Source organism: Eutrema salsugineum, unplaced genomic scaffold (assembly GCF_000478725.1).
Source record: "Eutrema salsugineum unplaced genomic scaffold, Eutsalg1_0 scaffold_13, whole genome shotgun sequence".
Taxonomy (NCBI): domain Eukaryota; kingdom Viridiplantae; phylum Streptophyta; class Magnoliopsida; order Brassicales; family Brassicaceae; genus Eutrema; species Eutrema salsugineum.
Genome location: NW_006256885.1, coordinates 2996402 through 3015343, shown reverse-complemented (window position 1 = coordinate 3015343; position 18942 = coordinate 2996402). Strand labels below are relative to the sequence as shown.

The following is an 18942-nucleotide window of genomic DNA, read 5'->3' as shown; positions in this document are numbered from 1 at the left end:
TCGCGATTTTCACAATACTGAATCCTGAAAGTCGAACGGGACAGAGGAGGAGGAAGGAGAAAGGAGATTTATTTTCTATGGGCTTTTGGAAATAGCGGCCTGTTTATTAACGGGAAATAAATGGGCCTAAAGAAACAACAAGTCCAATTAACATTTTCAGACAACTGAAAAAAGTGTTGTAATTATATTACAAAAAAAAATGGTATCCATTGATGGGTTGTCTACCGTCTAAAATATTTTACACTTATATATTAAATAAAAAGTTTCAAGATGTAAAAGATTATCTAGTACGTACACTGTTCATAGCCGTATAAAAAGCTGTCCTTATTATATTTCATTGACCAAAAAAAAGGGTCCTATATTAACAAACTAGTCAAAAAAGAAATTTCAAAACTTGAAACCTTTAAAATGTATTTTAACGTAAGGTCCGAAACCAATACCTCATCAAACATAAAGGAGACACGATTCTGACTATCCTTGTTATACTCAGGTATTTAATTTTATACTTTTGACCTTTGGCAGTAAACTTCAACATCAACTTCGTTTTCTATTGTTAACGTTCATAAATCAAAGTTTAAAACATATTATAGTGTTCGACCTAACTATCACACCTTTAAAAGAATAGCATGCTGGCTCTACATTATCCGAAAACCCAAACCTCAGAATATTTCCTCCATTTTTTTTTTCCCAACCTCCGAATATTTCCTCCTAACTACCGACCTTTCTATCTTTTAACCATAGTTTTTCCTAATTTTTTTTTTTAATGAAGTTTTTCCTAATTTTCTCTTTTACTTAAGGTGTATTCTTAATTGTAGACTCAAAAATCATGTCTTTTTCTCGTAAACGATATGTCTTTATAAAACCAAAATAAATTTAAGCTTATCTAAAAACAGAAAATGCAATAACAATTATCATGCATTAACGTAAATGAGAATTGATGGAGGCTCTCGCTTTCATGGACCTATTAAGGTTTTGTCGTTTTCACAAGGCTAGAAAATAAAGTTGAAGTTGAAGTGCGGTTTGAAAAGATTTTTTGTTTATTTTCCCCTAAAAAGAGAGCAAATTGTTTACGCTTCTAACATTCTAAAGTTCGAACATATTAAATAAATAGTTGACATAATAAATATAATAGTAAGAACATGGAGATTCCAACTTGAAAATACGGCATGGAACGTCGTTTCTAATGTAAAGTAGTAGTTTCGCATAATTATTCCAATATACTGAGATATGGAGTATCGACTCTGATTTTCCTTTCAACGTTTTCTGTTTTTTTTTTTTCCAAAACAAGAAGAATACATTGGTTCACTGGAACTAGACATGGACGTTGGTAATCTTATAAATTTATAGTAAGATGGTCAACTTGACCATTTGTTAACTCTCTATTAACTATTTAAACTATTTATTTTCTGAGTTACATATGCAAAATTAAAGTATAGTTTTGTTTGTACATACATTACAATATGCTTTGCATCATATCTGTTAAATTATGCAGCCTAATATATCATTAAAGATGAGAAAATTTATGACATGTTTTAATTCATGCTAATTTGTAAACTTTCGAATTAATCCGAGTGAAGGGGTTGATATATAACTTTCGTATTGAACTAGTATAAATTGTGTGTTAGTTTACTTTGATGTCTTTATTTTCTTAGAATTAAAATTTGGGGTTTAATTATATAACAACAAAGTTATTAGATGAGAAATGATGCAATGGTGCAGAAGTTGTTGCCCATCTCTTTTTACCATAGTTTCACGATTATCTTAGAGTCTTTCACACAAATCTTGAGTGTCTAATTATACAAGTAAAACACTAAAAAAAATTTATAATCTGAAGACATATAAAATAATAATAAAAAAAGTATTTAAGAAAGAAGAATACCAATTCTCATATTGCTGGTGCAACGAGACAATTTTGAAATGAAAAGCTTGTTTATGCTGGTAAGTTTATGGTTTCTCATAGTGTATACATCATACGTACCGAGTACGCCCAAAACCATTCCAAAAAAAAAAAGATTTAGTTCGGGATCAATAAACATAAAAACAATCATCATAGATAGACGTACGTAATAGGAATATTACATTATATGATGATATATATAAAAGACATATCTACGATGGTTATAAAATGTTTTTCGACAACATATATTATTAACACAAAAAAACATATAGATCTTAACTTTGGTTTAATAACTAGAAAATAATTGGGTTACTTATTGGTTTTGTACGCTAAAAACAGATTCAGTGTCCAGAGTATAAGTGAAGTCATCGATTCGAACCTCAAATTTTTGAAACTAATTTTCTTATCTTGCGTAGGACTTCGCGACACTGGACCGGACATGTTAATTTTTTTTTAGATAAACCACATCTGCAATGATTGTTTTTTATATTTAATGTGGATTGTGCGTTACTTGTAAAGTGGAAATGCGTCATGCGTGATGCGTTGATTTCCACATTAGATGAAATGTCTTGTCTTTGTTAGTGCAATCTGAGTATTGAAAACCATTTGCCCAATTACATTTTTGGAAGGAGGATTATGTGCGTGTATATAGGACTCGACTTTGTAGTTCTGACTGGGAACAAGACACACACAACAATGATAGTGTTGGTATTCTTTACATATTTGATATTATCACAATTTCCGTGATGTATGGTAAATTGGACTCCTACTACATCCATATATTTTTTTTAACTGAGATTTTTGAGATTGTTTCATATGAAAATAAAAACGTAAAGTCAAATATAGAATGTTCATAAGCGACGGGTATGGGGATGTATGTCAAAAGAAAAGGACGTAAACGATATACATTATCCTTTGATGAAAAAGATAATTTGAGGAAAAAAGATAAATGAAAAGGAAAATAATGAGTGATGGATGATGGATCATAAAAGCCAACCCATCGCATTGTACACTTGCACGATACTTAGAATTCCACATAATTCGGAACAAAAACCACCTAAATGTTATTAAAATAATCAATAAAATTTTATAATTTGGTTCGTATATACTCTTAAATAATATACTCGGTCTAATCATTTAGCCCTATGATCACAAGTTTTAAGTTGTGCTCTGGTAGATGCCTCATTGATGGGCGAGTAAATACAGATCATACCATCTGTGACGATGGTCCTATAGGATTTAAAGAAACTATAGGTGATTATAAGATGGTAAAAAGTATGATCGATTAAATTCAAAACAACAACGAAAAGTCTGGTAGATGCATTTATGATTATGAGCTTAAAGGATTCAAAGAAAACTTTAGATGATACAAAGTATCTACTAATATAATTGCTTATCACTTGCTCTATGTGGGTAAAGGTTGTCGTACGTACAAAATTACGTGTAATAACGTTGAAATGCTTACATACGTTGACTAGTCTCGTTTTTGTTCTTATAGTCAAGATTCAAGAACGGTGAATTCTTAATTTGTTATAGATATAAAATAATGAGGTTGTTGTGAAATCGGGGAAAAGAATAATGAATATTATTATTGAAATTGGTCCCCTAAATAATAAATGTAGTTTTTTCTTATTTTGTTGAAAACAAAAAAAAAGGAATGTGTTGTGGAGAAGAGAGCGCGAGTGGAACTTGTTGCTACCCAATTGTCGCCACACTTCCCACACGTCCCTCTTGTGTCTTTACTTTTCACCACTTCCTTTTCACCAAATTACCATTTTTTACTTGGTTTATCAATACATTATACTGAACAAATGAGTGCTGCATCTCATCTAATAATTAAATTATAATAAGTTTTTTAACTTCACTATTTCATGTTATATACTTTTTATGAACAAACTGAATAATGAAGGAACTGATCTATTATTAAAATTTAATATAGGTGAACGTTTTGATATACTACCTAAGTTCCTCCCAAATGTTTTGCATATTCAAGTTCAAACTTTTAATTTGGATGAAATTTTTTTCTCTTTACCAATAACTTGTGAAATATGATCGTCATTATTGTTTGATTTATCTCATGAGCCTGGAAAGCATTGTCTTCTTATTACATATGACTAATGAACATAATAATTTTTCGATCATTTCTTTTACTACTATTTGCAATAGTATAACTACTCCTATTCAATTATGGCACAAAATTTAATTATCAACTCAATCTAGTAAAACCTTCGAGCACATGCAACGCAATAAAAAATGTTCAAACCTTTGTAACTGCATTTATTAATCAAAGCAAAACCGGTAAGCAATAGTTTAATCAAAGCTATGTGGCTCCTTTAGATTACGAATGGGTGCTGCATCTCATCTCCATCATTCTTGAATATTTTAGAAAACTTACGAACAAAATACGAATCTGTCTTAATTATATTTTACAAAACATCAAAGCCAAATTCATCTTTTCTTTTGAAGTGCTCCCTTAAAAGCTAACCTCAAACATTATCAATTTATATGATTAATCTATAATCAAAAGAGGTCGACATTATTAAAAAAGAATTCCATATAAGCACCATGAAATGCCACGTCAAACATCTGAAAATGACTCTTTTACCCCTCGTGAAATAAAGTCCTTTTCTCCGAGAACCAGCGGAGCGTCCCCTGTCTCGCGGAACATTTGCGTTCGTAGGTACGCTCGCACGTGTCGACATGCGATCGGTCACGTGCCAACCTGGGTTGGTTGCATCAGCATCCGACGTGGCGATGGTAATGGCCACGTGCTACAAAACCTCTGTATAGAGAAACACCCACCCAATCCCCAAGCACTTTATACATTATTTAATTTGTATTCTTGTATTAAAATGCCGATGGTCGTATAAATATATATAAACGCCAGAGTTAAAAGTATTTTTGAGGATTAACCATAATAAATTGAAAAAAGGCAAAAAAAAAAAAAAACCAAAAGAAAGCAAAAGCAAAATCAAAATTGATATCGATATCAGACCTTTCTTTCTTTTTTTTTTTCGTTCTCATCGTCTCCGTTGAACAACACCACACACACAGAAAAACAAAAAAAACCCAGATAATTCTATGGTGAAGCGAGCTCAGATTTGAAAATTGTCGGTCGTATACGAAGGCTGAAGGAAGGAGAGTGGGTCGTGGAGATTTCTTTCTGGATTGTTGACGGACACGAAGAGAGAAGCTCGACGGAAAATGGCGACGCCGTTGCCTGATTTTGAGGCGGCGAGAGGCGGCGGAGGAGTTTCATCTTCATCAACCACGGTCCTTGCGAGCTCCGTGCCTTCTTCCTCTTCTCGCCCGCCCGTGGCGAATTCGTTCTCGGATGACGCGGAGGAGATTTCGCCGATCCTAATTTTCCTCTTCTTTCATAAGGCAGTTTGCAGTGAGCTTGAAGCTCTTCATAGATTGGCCCTGGAGTTTGCTACTGGCCACCATGTTGATCTCCGGCTGCTTCGTGAACGGTACCGGTTCCTGAGATCGATCTATAAGCATCATTGCAATGCCGAGGACGAGGTAATGCCAAAAGCTAGCTCCCTTCTATTTTAATTTTCTTTTTCATTCTCTGGAAACTTCGAATTCACAATTTGAAAGCGTCTTCTGCTTATTTGACATTTTACCAATGAAAGGACTCATTGGGGGATTTTTGACCGAATATAGTATTGGTTGCCAACAATGTTAAGTTTTCTTTTGCTTATGCTTTGACACTACTGTAATGCAAATTTGTCCAAATCTGATTTGATCTTATTTATCTTTTAGTACCCGACACTTGCAAGTCTTGATTATTGTTGTTCGTTTATTTCTTATCATTTTCTTGATTTTCTGAGTTGCTTTGGAGATCTGGAAGTTATTGAAACATATGTGTATTGTTTTATTATGAGGAGAAACTGTTGACGGTTGCAAGCCTGTGGATGTAGGTCATATTTTCAGCTCTTGACATACGCGTGAAGAACGTGGCCCAGACATATTCTCTTGAACACAAGGGTGAAAGCACCCTTTTCGATCATCTGTTTGAGCTGCTAAATTCTGCCACGGAAATCGATGAAAGTTACCGAAGGGAGTTGGCGAGCTGTACCGGAGCACTTCAGACATCTGTTAGCCAGCACTTGGCAAAAGAACAGAAACAGGTCTTGTTTTCTTTGATGTTTTTGTTTTCCTTTCACAGCAAAGACGTAGTTTCTCTGTTGATTTCTATTAACTACAGAGCCAACATTTAGGATTACGTATTGGTCTTTATTGAAACTAGTGTTCTTCTTCGCTTGCTGACAGGTGTTTCCCTTACTTATTGAGAAATTTAAGCATGAGGAGCAAGCTTACATAGTCTGGCGATTTCTCTGCAGCATTCCTGTGAATATGCTTGCCGTTTTTCTTCCATGGCTTTCTTCCTCCATCTCTATAGATGAAAGTAAGGAGATGCAGACGTGCTTAAGCAAAATAGTTCCAGGCGAGAAGCTCCTTCAGCAGGTAAATTTTAGAATTACGATCCAGCTTTAGCAGTTGAAAGACTTTTGGCTTGTCGTGTGAATATTTTTCCTTCTTGAAGGTTATTTTCACCTGGTTGGGAGGGAAAAGAGATGCTGCGGCTTCCTGTCGCATAGAAGATTCTCAGTTCCAGTGCTGTCTTGATTCTAGCAGCATGCTTCCTTGCAAAACTAGTAGAGCACAGTGTGCATGTGAGGGATCCAAGACCGGGAAGAGAAAGTACCCAGAGCTTACCAAGTATGATTCTTTTTATGCTCAGATGCACCCAATTGATGAGATAAAGCTTTGGCACAAGTCTATCAACAAGGAGATGAAAGAAATAGCCGATGAGGCTAGGAAGATTCAGCTATCTGGAGATTTTTCGGATTTATCTGCATTTGATGAACGCTTGCAATATATTGCTGAAGTATGCATCTTCCACAGGTATTTGTTGCATCCTTTTATATATGGTGCAAACGGAAAATTTTCATTTTTGCATGTGGATCTTTTCCAGCTTTGCGCTTCTCATGCTTAAGCACGTTTCTGCATGAAATTTTTATCATTATAAATGGAGTTCTCTCAAATTTTTATATAACATACTATTTAGAATTTTCTATCTTCTGAAAGAGATTGGAGTGGCATGAGTCTATTTCTGAGATGATATATTCTTTTGTTGTTGCAGTCTTGCAGAGGACAAGATCATATTCCCAGCAGTAGATGGGGAGTTTTCATTTTCCGAGGAGCACGACGAGGAAGAAAATCAGTTTAACGAGTTTCGTTGCTTGATAGAAAATATCAAGAGTGCTGGAGCCTCTTCTACTTCCGCTGCCGAATTTTACACCAAGCTCTGCTCACATGCTGATCAAATAATGGAAACTATTCAAAGGCACTTCCACAACGAGGAAATTCAGGTGAACTTTTGCTTTAAGTGCTGTGCTGTGACATATGATTTTGTAAACAGGTGAAACTATGAAAGTTCGGCATAATTTTAGTTGACTAAGTTTATAATGTTTTCAGGTGCTACCCCTTGCACGAAAGAACTTCAGCTTTAAAAGACAACAAGAACTTCTCTACCAAAGCCTGTGTATAATGCCCTTGAGATTGATTGAACGTGTTTTGCCGTGGTTGGCGGCATCTTTAACAGAAGACGAAGCTAAGAATTTTCTGAAGAACTTGCAAGCTGGAGGTACAATCTACTGTTTTAATTTTTGACGAAACTTAACATTTTTGTCAAAAAATTATTAGCTACTCACAATCTTACACGGTTACATGGTTTCCTTGTGGCCTCAGCACCTAAATCGGATGCCGCTCTCGTTACTCTTTTCTCTGGTTGGGCATGCAAAGGACGCAAAGCTGGGGAATGCTTGTCACCAAATGGGAATGGTTTATGCCCTGCTAAAACACTAAAGAACATTGAAGAAGTCGACCTTCAGTCATGTAATGCTTGTGCGTCTGTGCCATGCTGTAGTAGGAGTATAGAATCGTGTTGCCAGCATCAGGATAAAAGGCCAGCTAAGCGAACTGTTGTATTGGCTTGTGAAAAGAATGCCACCCCTCACTCGTCTGAAGTCGCAAATGGGTGCAAGCCTTCTGGAAATGGTAGGTCATGCTGTGTTCCGGATCTCGGAGTTAACAGTGATTGTCTGGGACTTGGTTCTCTTCCAGCAGCTAAAGCTATGAGATCCTCTGCGCTAAACTCTGCTGCGCCCGCTCTCAATTCCAGCCTCTTTGTTTGGGAAATGGATAGCAACAGCTTTGGTACTGGACATGCCGAGCGGCCGGTTGCTACAATATTCAAATTTCACAAGGCCATAAGCAAAGATCTGGAGTTTCTGGATGTTGAATCTGGGAAACTCATTGATTGCGATGAAACGTTTATTCGTCAATTCATTGGTCGGTTTCACCTACTCTGGGGTTTCTACAAGGCTCATAGTAATGCTGAAGATGATATCCTATTTCCAGCGTTGGAATCGAAGGAGACACTTCACAATGTCAGTCACTCTTACACGCTCGACCATAAACAGGAGGAGAAGTTGTTTGGAGATATTTATAGTGTTCTTACTGAACTTTCAGTTCTTCATGAGAAGTTACAGACTGATTCTTTAATGGGGGACGTAGCTCAAATTGACACTGTTCAGGCTGATATTGATGACGGTGACTGCAAGAAGAAGTACAACGAGCTGGCTACGAAGCTACAAGGGATGTGCAAATCCATTAAAATCACGTTGGATCAGCATATTTTCTTGGAGGAACTGGAACTCTGGCCTCTATTTGATAAACACTTCTCCATTCAAGAGCAAGACAAGATTGTGGGTCGTATAATCGGGACAACGGGTGCGGAAGTTCTTCAATCTATGTTACCATGGGTGACGTCCGCCCTTTCTGAAGATGAGCAAAATAGAATGATGGATACCTGGAAGCAGGCAACCAAGAACACAATGTTTGATGAATGGCTCAATGAATGCTGGAAAGGATCACCCGACTCATCCTCAATAGAAACATCCAAACCTATCCTACAGAGAGGTAACAGCAATTGCCTAACTATTTTTCACCAACTTAATATCTAGCTGGTATTTTATGTAGACCTTAAATGTTTTAGCTTTGGACTTCATAACTCATACTTTGGCCGGCTGCTGTAGTTTCTCTCTGCTAAGTTTATTTTGCTTACGTCAAGCTTATTTTCCGTATAGATAATGATCATCAAGAAATCTTAGACCAAACTGGTCAACTATTTAAGCCGGGGTGGAAAGATATTTTCCGCATGAATCAGAACGAACTAGAGGCTGAGATCAGGAAGGTCTATCAGGACACAACACTTGATCCAAGAAGAAAAGATTATCTAGTACAAAATTGGAGGACCAGGTCAGATATCTTTTAATATTTCCCTGCACGTATACTTCATTCCACATTTTCGTGCATACCTGACTTAAACTTAGAACCTAAATCAGTAATATATCCCATGTATTATTTGAAAATAAAACTTACATAGTGGAAGAGTATACGAGAATGCTCTTGTATATATTGATGTGTGTGTGTCCTTGATTGAACAATCTTCTGAACAATAGCGAACCTATAATCTCATTCACATTTCCCTCATACCCGGATTATTGTTTATTCTGGAATAACATCTTATTTTAAACTTCGGTTGTTGGTGATTTTATCAGTCGATGGATAGCGGCTCAGCAAAAGTTACCTAAGGAAACAGAAACTGCTTTAAATGGTGAAGTCGCATTGGGATGTTCCCCATCTTTTCGAGATCCCGAGAAGCAAATATATGGATGCGAGCATTACAAGCGTAACTGCAAGCTTCGGGCTGCATGTTGTGGTCAGTTGTTCACTTGTAGATTTTGCCATGACAAAGTAAGCGACCACTCCATGGATAGGTAAGATCTTATGCCAATGCTCCCTACCTCTATTGAATCTCCTCTTTTGTTTTTCTTTCTCAATGATATGACTTTATATTTGGAACACACTACAGAAAATTGGTGACAGAAATGCTCTGCATGAGGTGTCTCAAGGTGCAACCTGTTGGCCCCATTTGCACAACGCCTTCATGCGACGGGTTCCCAATGGCAAAGCACTATTGCAGTATTTGCAAACTTTTCGATGATGAACGGTAAGCAAAACCCAACAGTTTGATGCATATAATAATTAATTACGCCATTTGGGTTTGTCAAAAATCAAACTTGAAAACTATTCTAACCTTCAGAAACTGTTATTATTCTCCTTCAGGGCTGTTTACCACTGTCCCTTCTGCAACCTTTGCCGGGTCGGGGAGGGACTGGGAATCGATTATTTCCATTGCATGACATGTAACTGTTGCCTGGGGATAAAGTTAGTAAACCACAAGTGCCTCGAGAAAAGCCTCGAGACAAATTGCCCCATCTGCTGCGAATTTCTATTCACATCGAGTGAACAAGTGAGAGCCTTACCATGTGGCCACTACATGCACTCAGCTTGCTTTCAGGTTTGCAAATCTCTCTTTTTGTCATTAAACTTAAATTTATATTTTTATCGCCTTAAATCAAAACAATTGCTGTTTCTCCGGTCTCTTTCAGGCTTACACATGCAGCCACTACACATGTCCAATCTGTGGAAAATCACTAGGAGATATGGCGGTAAGATAATCCCCGTTTCTCAGAGCACAATCTACAAATCACACCATCACAAATATCATTCACTTAACTATTTCATCTTCGTTTCTTTCTGAAACTACACAGGTTTATTTTGGTATGCTTGACGCACTGTTAGCTGCAGAAGAGCTTCCAGAAGAATACAAAGATCGCTGTCAGGTGAGAAACACTAAACTGCTGTTTCTCGACTGTTTCTTTGACTCTTTCAGTTCACTGGATGACACATATACAAATGTTTCAGGACATTCTGTGCAATGACTGTGAACGCAAAGGAACTACACGGTTCCACTGGTTGTACCATAAGTGCGGTACATGCGGTTCTTACAATACCCGTGTGATCAAGTCCGAAACAACCGCCCCAGACTGCTCAACCTCATCTTGAAAACAATGCGAGAGGTTTTTCACTCTCGTTTCACTTTTTTTTTTTTTTCTTTTTGTTGGTTTTACTTTCTGTCTCGCACAACAATGTGAACAAGTTTTATAACAAAAAATGCCCGTTGATAGAATTTTTATTTGTATAGTCTCTGAGATGTTAAGATTTTGAAGAGTCGTATTTATAGGTTACCCATACATTTTGGCTTTGGGCAAAGCCAAAACTCGTTTGTTTCTGGAACATCTACATTCCCCCTTTCTCCACATATCCACTATTTATTTTTATTTTTTTTCCTTTTTGCATAAGCTGAAACTTTTTTTTTTCGTTGAAGAGTGTAAATAGTTACAATTTTTACTGTAAAAAAAAAAGCAGATTATTTCCTTTTATTTTATCCTTCTTATCTGTGCATTTCATAGTTATAAATTTGTCAGAGCTTGTTATAAGAAAAAGACAGCCTGTATGATGTTGTTAATTGTTTTCCATAGAATGATTATTTCTCTTCACTTCTAGTAGAAATCAAAACTAAAAATGCCACAGATCAATTAATCTGAGCTTAAAACAACTCTGATTGATTTACTAGTTACAAAGGGATGGATACAAAATCCAGGAAAGAATCACATAAGAAAATAAAAGACAAGAGATTGTCGTCCAATTAGCCTAGCCTAAAGAGAAGTAATAGCCAATGAACTTTACAAAATGTTCACGTTCTCAACATGGTCTAGAGAGATGTGAATTCTCCTACGATCCCTTATCATTCCTTGGATTTCAACTCTCCTGATAGTATTCTTCTCGATGTTGTAGTAGAAGACATAGAATTGGTCCGGTATGTGTTGCACCGACAACACGAGGTCCGATTTGTATTGCGGCGACAACACGATTTCATCTGTACCAGTCACTCCAACAAAGTACAACACAGTCCTTGCAACCACATTCTTCAACATAGTGGGCACTAGGTATATATGCTTGGACCATTGATGTTGCTCAGCGTCTTGTAGAACCCATAACTCAAGACATGAACTTTCGCCAGTAACATACTCAAACCCATCCGACGAAAGAACACTCAATTTACCCTTGTAATCTGCAAGAGTTGGATGCCGAACTTCTGTTACTAGCATGTCCTCAGCTTTGTTGATGAATCTAAAGCTCTCAGACCTAACATCAAAGCAAACAATCCCAGGAACGCTTGGAGGAGGGACAAAAGGGTGACGTTTCACGTCATGAGCCTCATGGACTAAAGCGTGATAATAGACACAACCATTGATGCATATCCCACCACTTAAAGGATAATGGGGTATGGAACAATCTATCATCTTCCACGAAAGCTTCTTAGTCCCTAGTGTCAAGATTTGGTGCTCGACACAGCTCTCTTTCCAATAAACCGTCGATGTCATGCACAAAACCTTGAACTGTTTACCAATCGGATCAAACCCGAAGAAGCTTTTCACACCAACCCTCCTCGTCTTCACTTTGGGCAAAGATAACGAATGTCCCGTGGTCAAGTTCCATATCACCGGCACTGTATTCTTCGTACTCGCGCTTACGACCCTCAGATACGTGAGACAGACCAAACCTCGGAGGGGACGGCATAACTCAGAGCAGTCAAAGCGGAACACCATGTGATGTTTAGCGGCCACAAGAATCGAGTTCTCGTCTTGATTTTGGATCTGAGGTGCCGAGTAGAAGACCAGCTTACCGTTTTCTCGGAAGGAGAACAAGATTCGAGGTCGAGCCGAGGATTTGGTCACGAACAGATCCGTGAAACCTCGGCTGCGAAGCGTGGAAGCCCAGAACTTTGATAAGCAGAGGCATCTCGCGACAGACTTTGCCGGCGATCTTGAGAGTATCTCCATGATGAGATCGTTTGGGATCGGGTCTGGGTTTTGGATTCGATTCGTTGAGGTACAAGATCCGGTATTGCTGCCTCGAGAAATTGTTGGAGTTGGACTATCCTCAGAGTGCTGCCGCCGTGTTTCCATGGCGGAGAAGCCAAGATTCACTCGCCGGCGAACTACACTGGTGATTCGCTTCCCGCGACTTCTAATCTAATTAGTTTAGCCGGAAACTGAAAATTTCATTACTAATAGTACTACTTTTGTCTACTAATTACTAGTAACGAAAATAAAAAATTCAAAATTAATCATTTGAAGATATATTTTTTTTTTCTTGGCTAAATAAAAAATTTGAAGAGAAAATCAGTTCTCAGTTTGAATAAATATTTATTATGTTTTGCATGGAAGTAACTAAAAGATAATTGATTAACTGCAAACTATTTTTAAAACGAAACCAAATGACGAATTTTGAGAGGTTTTTCACTCTCTTTTCACTTTTTTTTTTTTGGTTTTGCTTTCTGTCTCGCACAACAATGAAGAAGTTTCATAACAAAAAAATCACATAATATAAAATCTTATTATATGATTTTAATCCTCTCGGAGTTTGAAAATAATTAAAAGTTAAATTAGTTATTTTAACAAATTAAAAGATAAATACATCTATTTTTTAAACGAAACCAAAGTGTGCAATGACAAATCTTGAGCAGTGATGGTTTTCTATATGGATTTTACCTCTGTAATTGAGCTAGACAAAGGTCATTAAAATACGTATTTCTACTACGGTTACATTTGTCCTCCTCGATTACTCTCAAATGTTGTATAATTATTTTGTATATATTTTAGTAATTTTTTAAAAAAGATTTTGTATATAATTTTTATTAGGTGTTTTGCATGCATCTTGCATAAACTCCAAGAGGATTAAAATCATATAATAAGATTTTATATTATGTGAATTAATATAATTAGAATAATTGAGACGTATATGATCAAAATAGAATAAATTCATAAAATTAAACACCTAACATGTAATAGTAAATAAGTTTTAATTTTTTTTTTAAAAAAATTGTACATAATTTGTATATAAGAAAATAAATTATCCTCTTTAAAGTTATTTCATTTACATATTCATCTTTAGTCATCATGATTCGTGAATACTTTAATTGGTAAAAAAACTTTGAATAATTTATAGGCATTAATCTGAATCTGAATTTTGGTTTGATTTACGTTTGAATGTAATATTTCAAGCTACGTTTACCTTTGCCATTAACCTACTTAAACAAATGAAAACAAACCAAAATAAAACCTACTCTAAACCAAAAAATTCTCCTAATATATGGACGTATTTTATTATGTCGAAATTAAAGCTGATTTTAGACGAGTCGGAAATCAAGATTTGACAGTTCCTAGACTCATGGAAATGCGTAAAAAACACTTCCCTGAGATCTTGTTCCTGATGGAGACGATGAATAAAAGAAACGTAATGGTAGATATGCAAGTGTGGCTTGGTTACGATGGTGTATATACTGTTGACCCTGTGGATAGATGTGGCGGTCTGGCTTTGTTTTGGAAGAAAGACATTACAATCGACTTCAAATTTGTAGATAAGAATGTAATGGATTTTCATGTACAGTTTGGGTCTCTTAGCTTCCTGCTTTCTTGTGTATATGGTAATCCTAATGTCAGTTTTCGACATATGGTGTGGGAAAGATTGTTAAGGATTGGTATTCAGAGAAAGGAACCGTGGTGTATGATTGGTGATTTCAACGAAATTCTACACAATGGAGAAAAAATAGGAGGGCCGAGAAGAAGTGATCAATCTTTTCAAGGTTTCTCTGATATGATTAGTGGTTGTGGAATGATTGAACTTCCAAGTACAGGCAATGGATTCACCTGGGGCGGTAGAAGATGGGATCTCTGGATTCAGTGTAAATTGGATAGAGGCTTTGTGAATAAGGAATGGTTGAGAATCTTTCCTGCGTCGAATCAAGCTTTTTTGGAAAAGAGAGGGTCTGATCATAGACCGGTTCTGATGAAGCTTCAGACGTCTCAAGAATCGTACAGGGGCTCTTTTAGGTTTGATAAAAGAATGTTACATAAGCCTTTGGTCAAAGACGCTATTTCTCAAGCATGGAGTGTTCCGTTGTCATCCTTTCTTCCTACTGTCTCTGAAAAGCTCAGAAGATGTAGAAAAGCTTTGAGTAAATGGAAAAAGGATAATGTCACTAACTCCTTGGAAAAAAACTCTCAGATTCAAAATGAGATTGAGAAGGAGCATGCTGCGATTAAACCATTTTTGTTTGTCTTATGCACTGAAGGGTTAACCCATCTCCTTAACAAAGCTGAGCAGTCGGGGTTGATCAATGGAATTCAGTTCTCTCCTCATGGACCTGCAATTCATCATCTGTTGTTTGCTGACGACAGCTTGTTTATGTGTAAAGCAGATGAAAACCAGTGCCACACTCTCCAACAGATCTTGTATTCTTATGGTTGTGCAACTGGTCAAGTCGTTAACCTGGATAAATCGTCCATAACCTTTGGTGAACAGATTGATGAGAGTTTAAAGGTCAAGATAAAGAACATGATGGGGATCTCTGCTGAAGGTGGAGCAGGAACATATCTCGGGTTGCCCGAGTGTTTTAGTGGATCGAAAGTCGACATGCTGGCATACATTCATGACAAGATGAAAGATCGGCTTTCTGGTTTCTATGCAAAAAATCTTTCTCAGGGAGGTAAAGAGATTCTTTTGAAAACAGTGGCCATGGCAATGCCTGTTTTTGCTATGTCCTGTTTCAAATTGCCTAAGTCATCCTGCAAGATTCTTACGAGTACTTTGGCATCTTTCTGGTGGGATTCGATTGAGAACGTGAGGAAAACCCATTGGATAGCTTGGGACAAGATCTGCCTGCCAAAAAATCAAGGTGGTCTTGGGTTTAAAGATATCCAAATTTTTAACCAAGCCTTACTTGCCAAACAAGCATGGCGGCTTCTCCAGAACCCCGATTGCCTCTTTTCCAAATTCTTGAAAAGCAGATATTATGATGAACAAGATTTTCTTCAGGCTGGAATAGGAGTTAGACCATCATTTGGTTGGAGAAGTATCCTCCATGGAAGAGACTTGTTAAAAACCGGATTAAAGCAGATGGTGGGAAATGGGAGATCTTTGAGTGTTTGGACATCACCGTGGGTTGATGATGGAATTATGAGAGCTCCTCTAATGAAGAATATCTTTGTGAATTTGGATTTAAAAGTGGAAGATCTGATTGACTTTGAATCCAGGAAATGGGATAGAGATCAATTAGAGGAGCTATTCTACCCTAGAGACACTGAAATCATCATGAGGAAGAAACCGGTTTGTTCCTCCAAAGATTTTTTCTGCTGGAAATTTAATAAAAGTGGGGAATATTGTGTAAAAACGGGGTATTGGCTAGCTCTCCAAGATCAGAAAAAAGAGGTTATCAGAGAAGCTTCTATGCAACCTTCTCTGATTGGGCTAAAAGATATTGTGTGGAGTAGTTTGGCTCCTGAAAAAATCAAGATTTTTCTATGGAAAGTGCTAAGTGGAGCTATCCCAGTTGCTGATAAAATAACATCAAGAGGAATGAAAGTTGATTCTAGATGTCAAACATGTGGTCTTGAAGGTGAATCGACTAATCATGTTCTTTTTACATGTTCCTTGGCCAGGCAAGTATGGGCAATGTCAGATTTCCCAATCGTTGATAATGGTTTCAATGCTGAATCTGTTTATCAAAACGTCTTTGATGTGATGATAACAGCGAAAAATAACAGAGTGCCGATTGAGATTAGAAGAAGATTCCCTTGGATCTTGTGGATGCTTTGGAAAAACAGAAATAAGCTGTTGTTTGAAGGTCTGATTTACAAAGCCAATGACACAATGGAAAAGATCAGAGAAGACACTACTCAATGGTTCCAAGCTCAAGCTTTTGGAAATACGGAAGACATTAAAAATGCTAAAGCTGAAAAGAAGAACAGAGTTAAATGGTTACCTCCTCCAAAATGGTGGCTTAAATGCAATATTGGTTCATCGTGGGACGAAAGGAAGAATTTGAGTGGAGCGTCTTGGGTGCTGAGGAATAGAGAAGGTAAAGTTTTGTTGCATAGTAGAAGAGCTTTTAGTCATGTTGCAACCGATGTTGAAGCACATGTGAAAAGTTGGCTATGGGCAATTGAAAGTATGAAAAGCTTGAAAATTATCTCAGTCATTTTTGCGGCTGAAGCTTCAGAGTTGATAGGAGCTGTTTCTCGACCTCCAGCTTGGCCATCCTTCAAGGTTTTTTCTTCTGAGATTCTTGTTGCTTTGAATCAAGGGGCTTGTCCTTTGGATTCAATTTTTGGTTGTTTATAGGATTAAGCCTTCATGCTCGTTTGGTAGCATTTGGTTTCTTTCAGGATCCGTTGTTGTAAACTTTTGAAAACTCTGTGATATCTATATAATCTTTCAGATGAAAAAAAAAAAGACGAGTCGGAAAAATAATCGATCAAGTACAACGTTACAATCGCGTCTCTCTCTCTCTTTCTCTCTTCCCCGAATAATTCGAACAGAAAAATAAATAAAAAAGAAAAATTTCGAGAGAATAAATACACAACGAAAACAAAAAAAAAACAAGAAAAAAAAAACTTTGAACTTGCTCCAAAGGAAACTCACCAAATTGTAAAAGAAAGGAGGAGACGACGAGAAAAAGGAATCTTCTTCACGGCACAAAGTTTCTTCAATTCAATCAAATCAATGGAATTTCCTCCGCCGCCGCCGGAGAGATCCAAACGCCTCCACAACTTCACCTTACCTTATCTCCGATGGGGTCAGCAGAGATTCCTCCGCTGCGTCAAGCTCCCTCACCATCGATCTCCTTCTTCATTTCCTTCTTCTTCTTCCTCTCCTTCTCCCGATCATAGATCTCCCGGCGTTACTGGAGGAGGAGTGGTTATCTCCGGAGGTGAGTTTGCTCCCGGAGACGGCAAGCTAAGGCTCGATCTCAAGGTTTCGGTTTTGGGAAATGGAGGAGGAGAAGCAAGGAACGGCGATGAAGTCGCCGTCGCGGCAGCTCGGCCGTGGAATCTGAGGACGAGGAGAGCTGCTTGTAACGAGCCGGGAGATGAACCGGCGAGGATCGCCGAGTCTTCTCTCCGGAGACATGAGATTGGCGTCAAGAGAGGTAGCGAAGATGGTGGTGATGGAGATTCGAACAAGAACGAGAAAGTTAAATTCTCTGTTTCTTTGTTGAGAGAAGAAATCGAAGAGGATTTCACAGCCCTAATTGGGAAAAGACCTCCTCGAAGACCAAAGAAGAGGCCAAGGATGGTTCAGAAGCAAATGAATGTAAAGTTTCCCTCTTTTTTTTTTTTTGTTCGATTTCTCTTTATTGATGTGTTTTGCTGCTTAAGTTTTTCATTTTGAATTTCCTTTGCAGACTCTTTTTCCCGGATTGTGGTTAGCAGAAGAAGTAACGGCAGGCTCTTACGATGTCCCCGAGGCTGCGGAAACATGAAAGGTGATTCTCGTCCAAGAAATTGTATTCGACTTTGTTTTCTCTCTTCTTGTTTTCTACTTTTGAATCTTTCCGTTGTAAAAAGGAAGAAAGAATGTAGCAATGTGCCCAGTTTTAGTGAAATGAAGCCATTTTACTTTGGTTTCTTAATATTCTTCTTTTGTTGTAAAAGAGACAAAACTGTGGTTTTTTCATTACCAAAGCTAATTGTAATCTCCTTGGCAATGGAATATCCAGCTGTTTTGGTTACAAATAATGCAGCTCTCTGCAACTTTTTGGTCCCTGTTTACTTTTGTTCTTGCCTAGCATTAGCAGCTCAGGAGTAACTGAAATTGGAAAAGATTATGCCAAAAAAAAAAATCTGATCTTCCTAACATTGAGCGTGTTTGTGTCAAGAACTTACCGAGCAGCAATGTTTCTGCGGTTGGATATTTTGACAACTTTGCATGGTTCAGACCAAGCTTTTTTTCACAACAACATCTCACCATGTCCAAGGTTTCAGACAGCTTTCTCTCTTTCTCTGGTAAGCTGAGTAACAAATACAGCTCAATTGCTGCAAATTTGATGTTCCATTGTTTACTGTTGTATGAAAAAAAAAAAAACTCTAGTTACTATTTTGTAAGATAATGCAATGGTGATAATACACTGATAATGATCTGAAAAATCTTCAGAAACCTTCTTGTTCTTGCATTTTCGTGCTTCACGGTCAAGAACTTCTCTGCAGTTAGCCAACGGT

The 18942-nt window shown here is 37.3% G+C and overlaps 3 protein-coding genes across 4 annotated transcripts; 2 read left to right on the top strand and 1 right to left on the bottom strand.

The window, feature by feature from the left end:
* The first annotated feature begins 4856 nt into the window (after positions 1 to 4856).
* On the top strand, positions 4857 to 11113 carry LOC18024395 (zinc finger protein BRUTUS). Its single transcript, XM_006406559.2, has 14 exons — positions 4857 to 5422; positions 5824 to 6033; positions 6176 to 6370; positions 6450 to 6811; positions 7050 to 7278; positions 7385 to 7553; positions 7658 to 8890; positions 9058 to 9229; positions 9532 to 9750; positions 9846 to 9983; positions 10100 to 10334; positions 10426 to 10485; positions 10588 to 10659; positions 10742 to 11113. The coding sequence occupies exons 1-14, from the start codon at positions 5102 to 5104 to the stop codon at positions 10880 to 10882; spliced, it is 3756 nt and encodes a 1251-aa protein (XP_006406622.1). The 5' UTR covers positions 4857 to 5101; the 3' UTR covers positions 10883 to 11113.
* Positions 11114 to 11522: 409 nt separating this feature from the next.
* On the bottom strand, positions 11523 to 12902 carry LOC18024394 (putative F-box protein At2g19630). Its single transcript, XM_006406558.2, has one exon. It carries the CDS (start codon positions 12847 to 12849, stop codon positions 11563 to 11565), a length of 1287 nt encoding a protein of 428 aa, XP_006406621.1. The 5' UTR covers positions 12850 to 12902; the 3' UTR covers positions 11523 to 11562.
* A 4429-nt stretch (positions 12903 to 17331) lies between these two features.
* Positions 17332 to 18725, top strand: LOC18024393. Of its 2 annotated transcripts, XM_024160031.1 has the most exons (3): positions 17332 to 18037; positions 18129 to 18209; positions 18603 to 18725. In XM_024160031.1, the coding sequence occupies exons 1-2, from the start codon at positions 17447 to 17449 to the stop codon at positions 18204 to 18206; spliced, it is 669 nt and encodes a 222-aa protein (XP_024015799.1). In that variant the 5' UTR covers positions 17332 to 17446; the 3' UTR covers positions 18207 to 18209; positions 18603 to 18725. The 2 variants fall into 2 exon arrangements, with proteins under 2 accessions (XP_024015799.1, XP_006406620.1); XM_006406557.2 differs by lacking the exon at positions 18603 to 18725 and having other exon boundaries at positions 18129 to 18356.
* Positions 18726 to 18942: the final 217 nt, after the last annotated feature.

Excerpts from the sequence above, each read along its gene's own strand:
- LOC18024395 (XM_006406559.2), top strand. The coding sequence starts at position 5,102 with ATGGCGACGCCGTTGCCTGATTTTGAGGCGGCGAGAGGCGGCGGAGGA. Across the intron at positions 5,423-5,823 it reads ATTGCAATGCCGAGGACGAG|GTCATATTTTCAGCTCTTGA; the intron begins GTAATGCCAAAA and ends CTGTGGATGTAG. Across the intron at positions 8,891-9,057 it reads CAAACCTATCCTACAGAGAG|ATAATGATCATCAAGAAATC; the intron begins GTAACAGCAATT and ends TTTTCCGTATAG.
- LOC18024394 (XM_006406558.2), bottom strand. The coding sequence starts at position 12,849 with ATGGAAACACGGCGGCAGCACTCTGAGGATAGTCCAACTCCAACAATT.
- LOC18024393 (XM_024160031.1), top strand. The coding sequence starts at position 17,447 with ATGGAATTTCCTCCGCCGCCGCCGGAGAGATCCAAACGCCTCCACAAC. Across the intron at positions 18,038-18,128 it reads TGGTTCAGAAGCAAATGAAT|ACTCTTTTTCCCGGATTGTG; the intron begins GTAAAGTTTCCC and ends TTTCCTTTGCAG.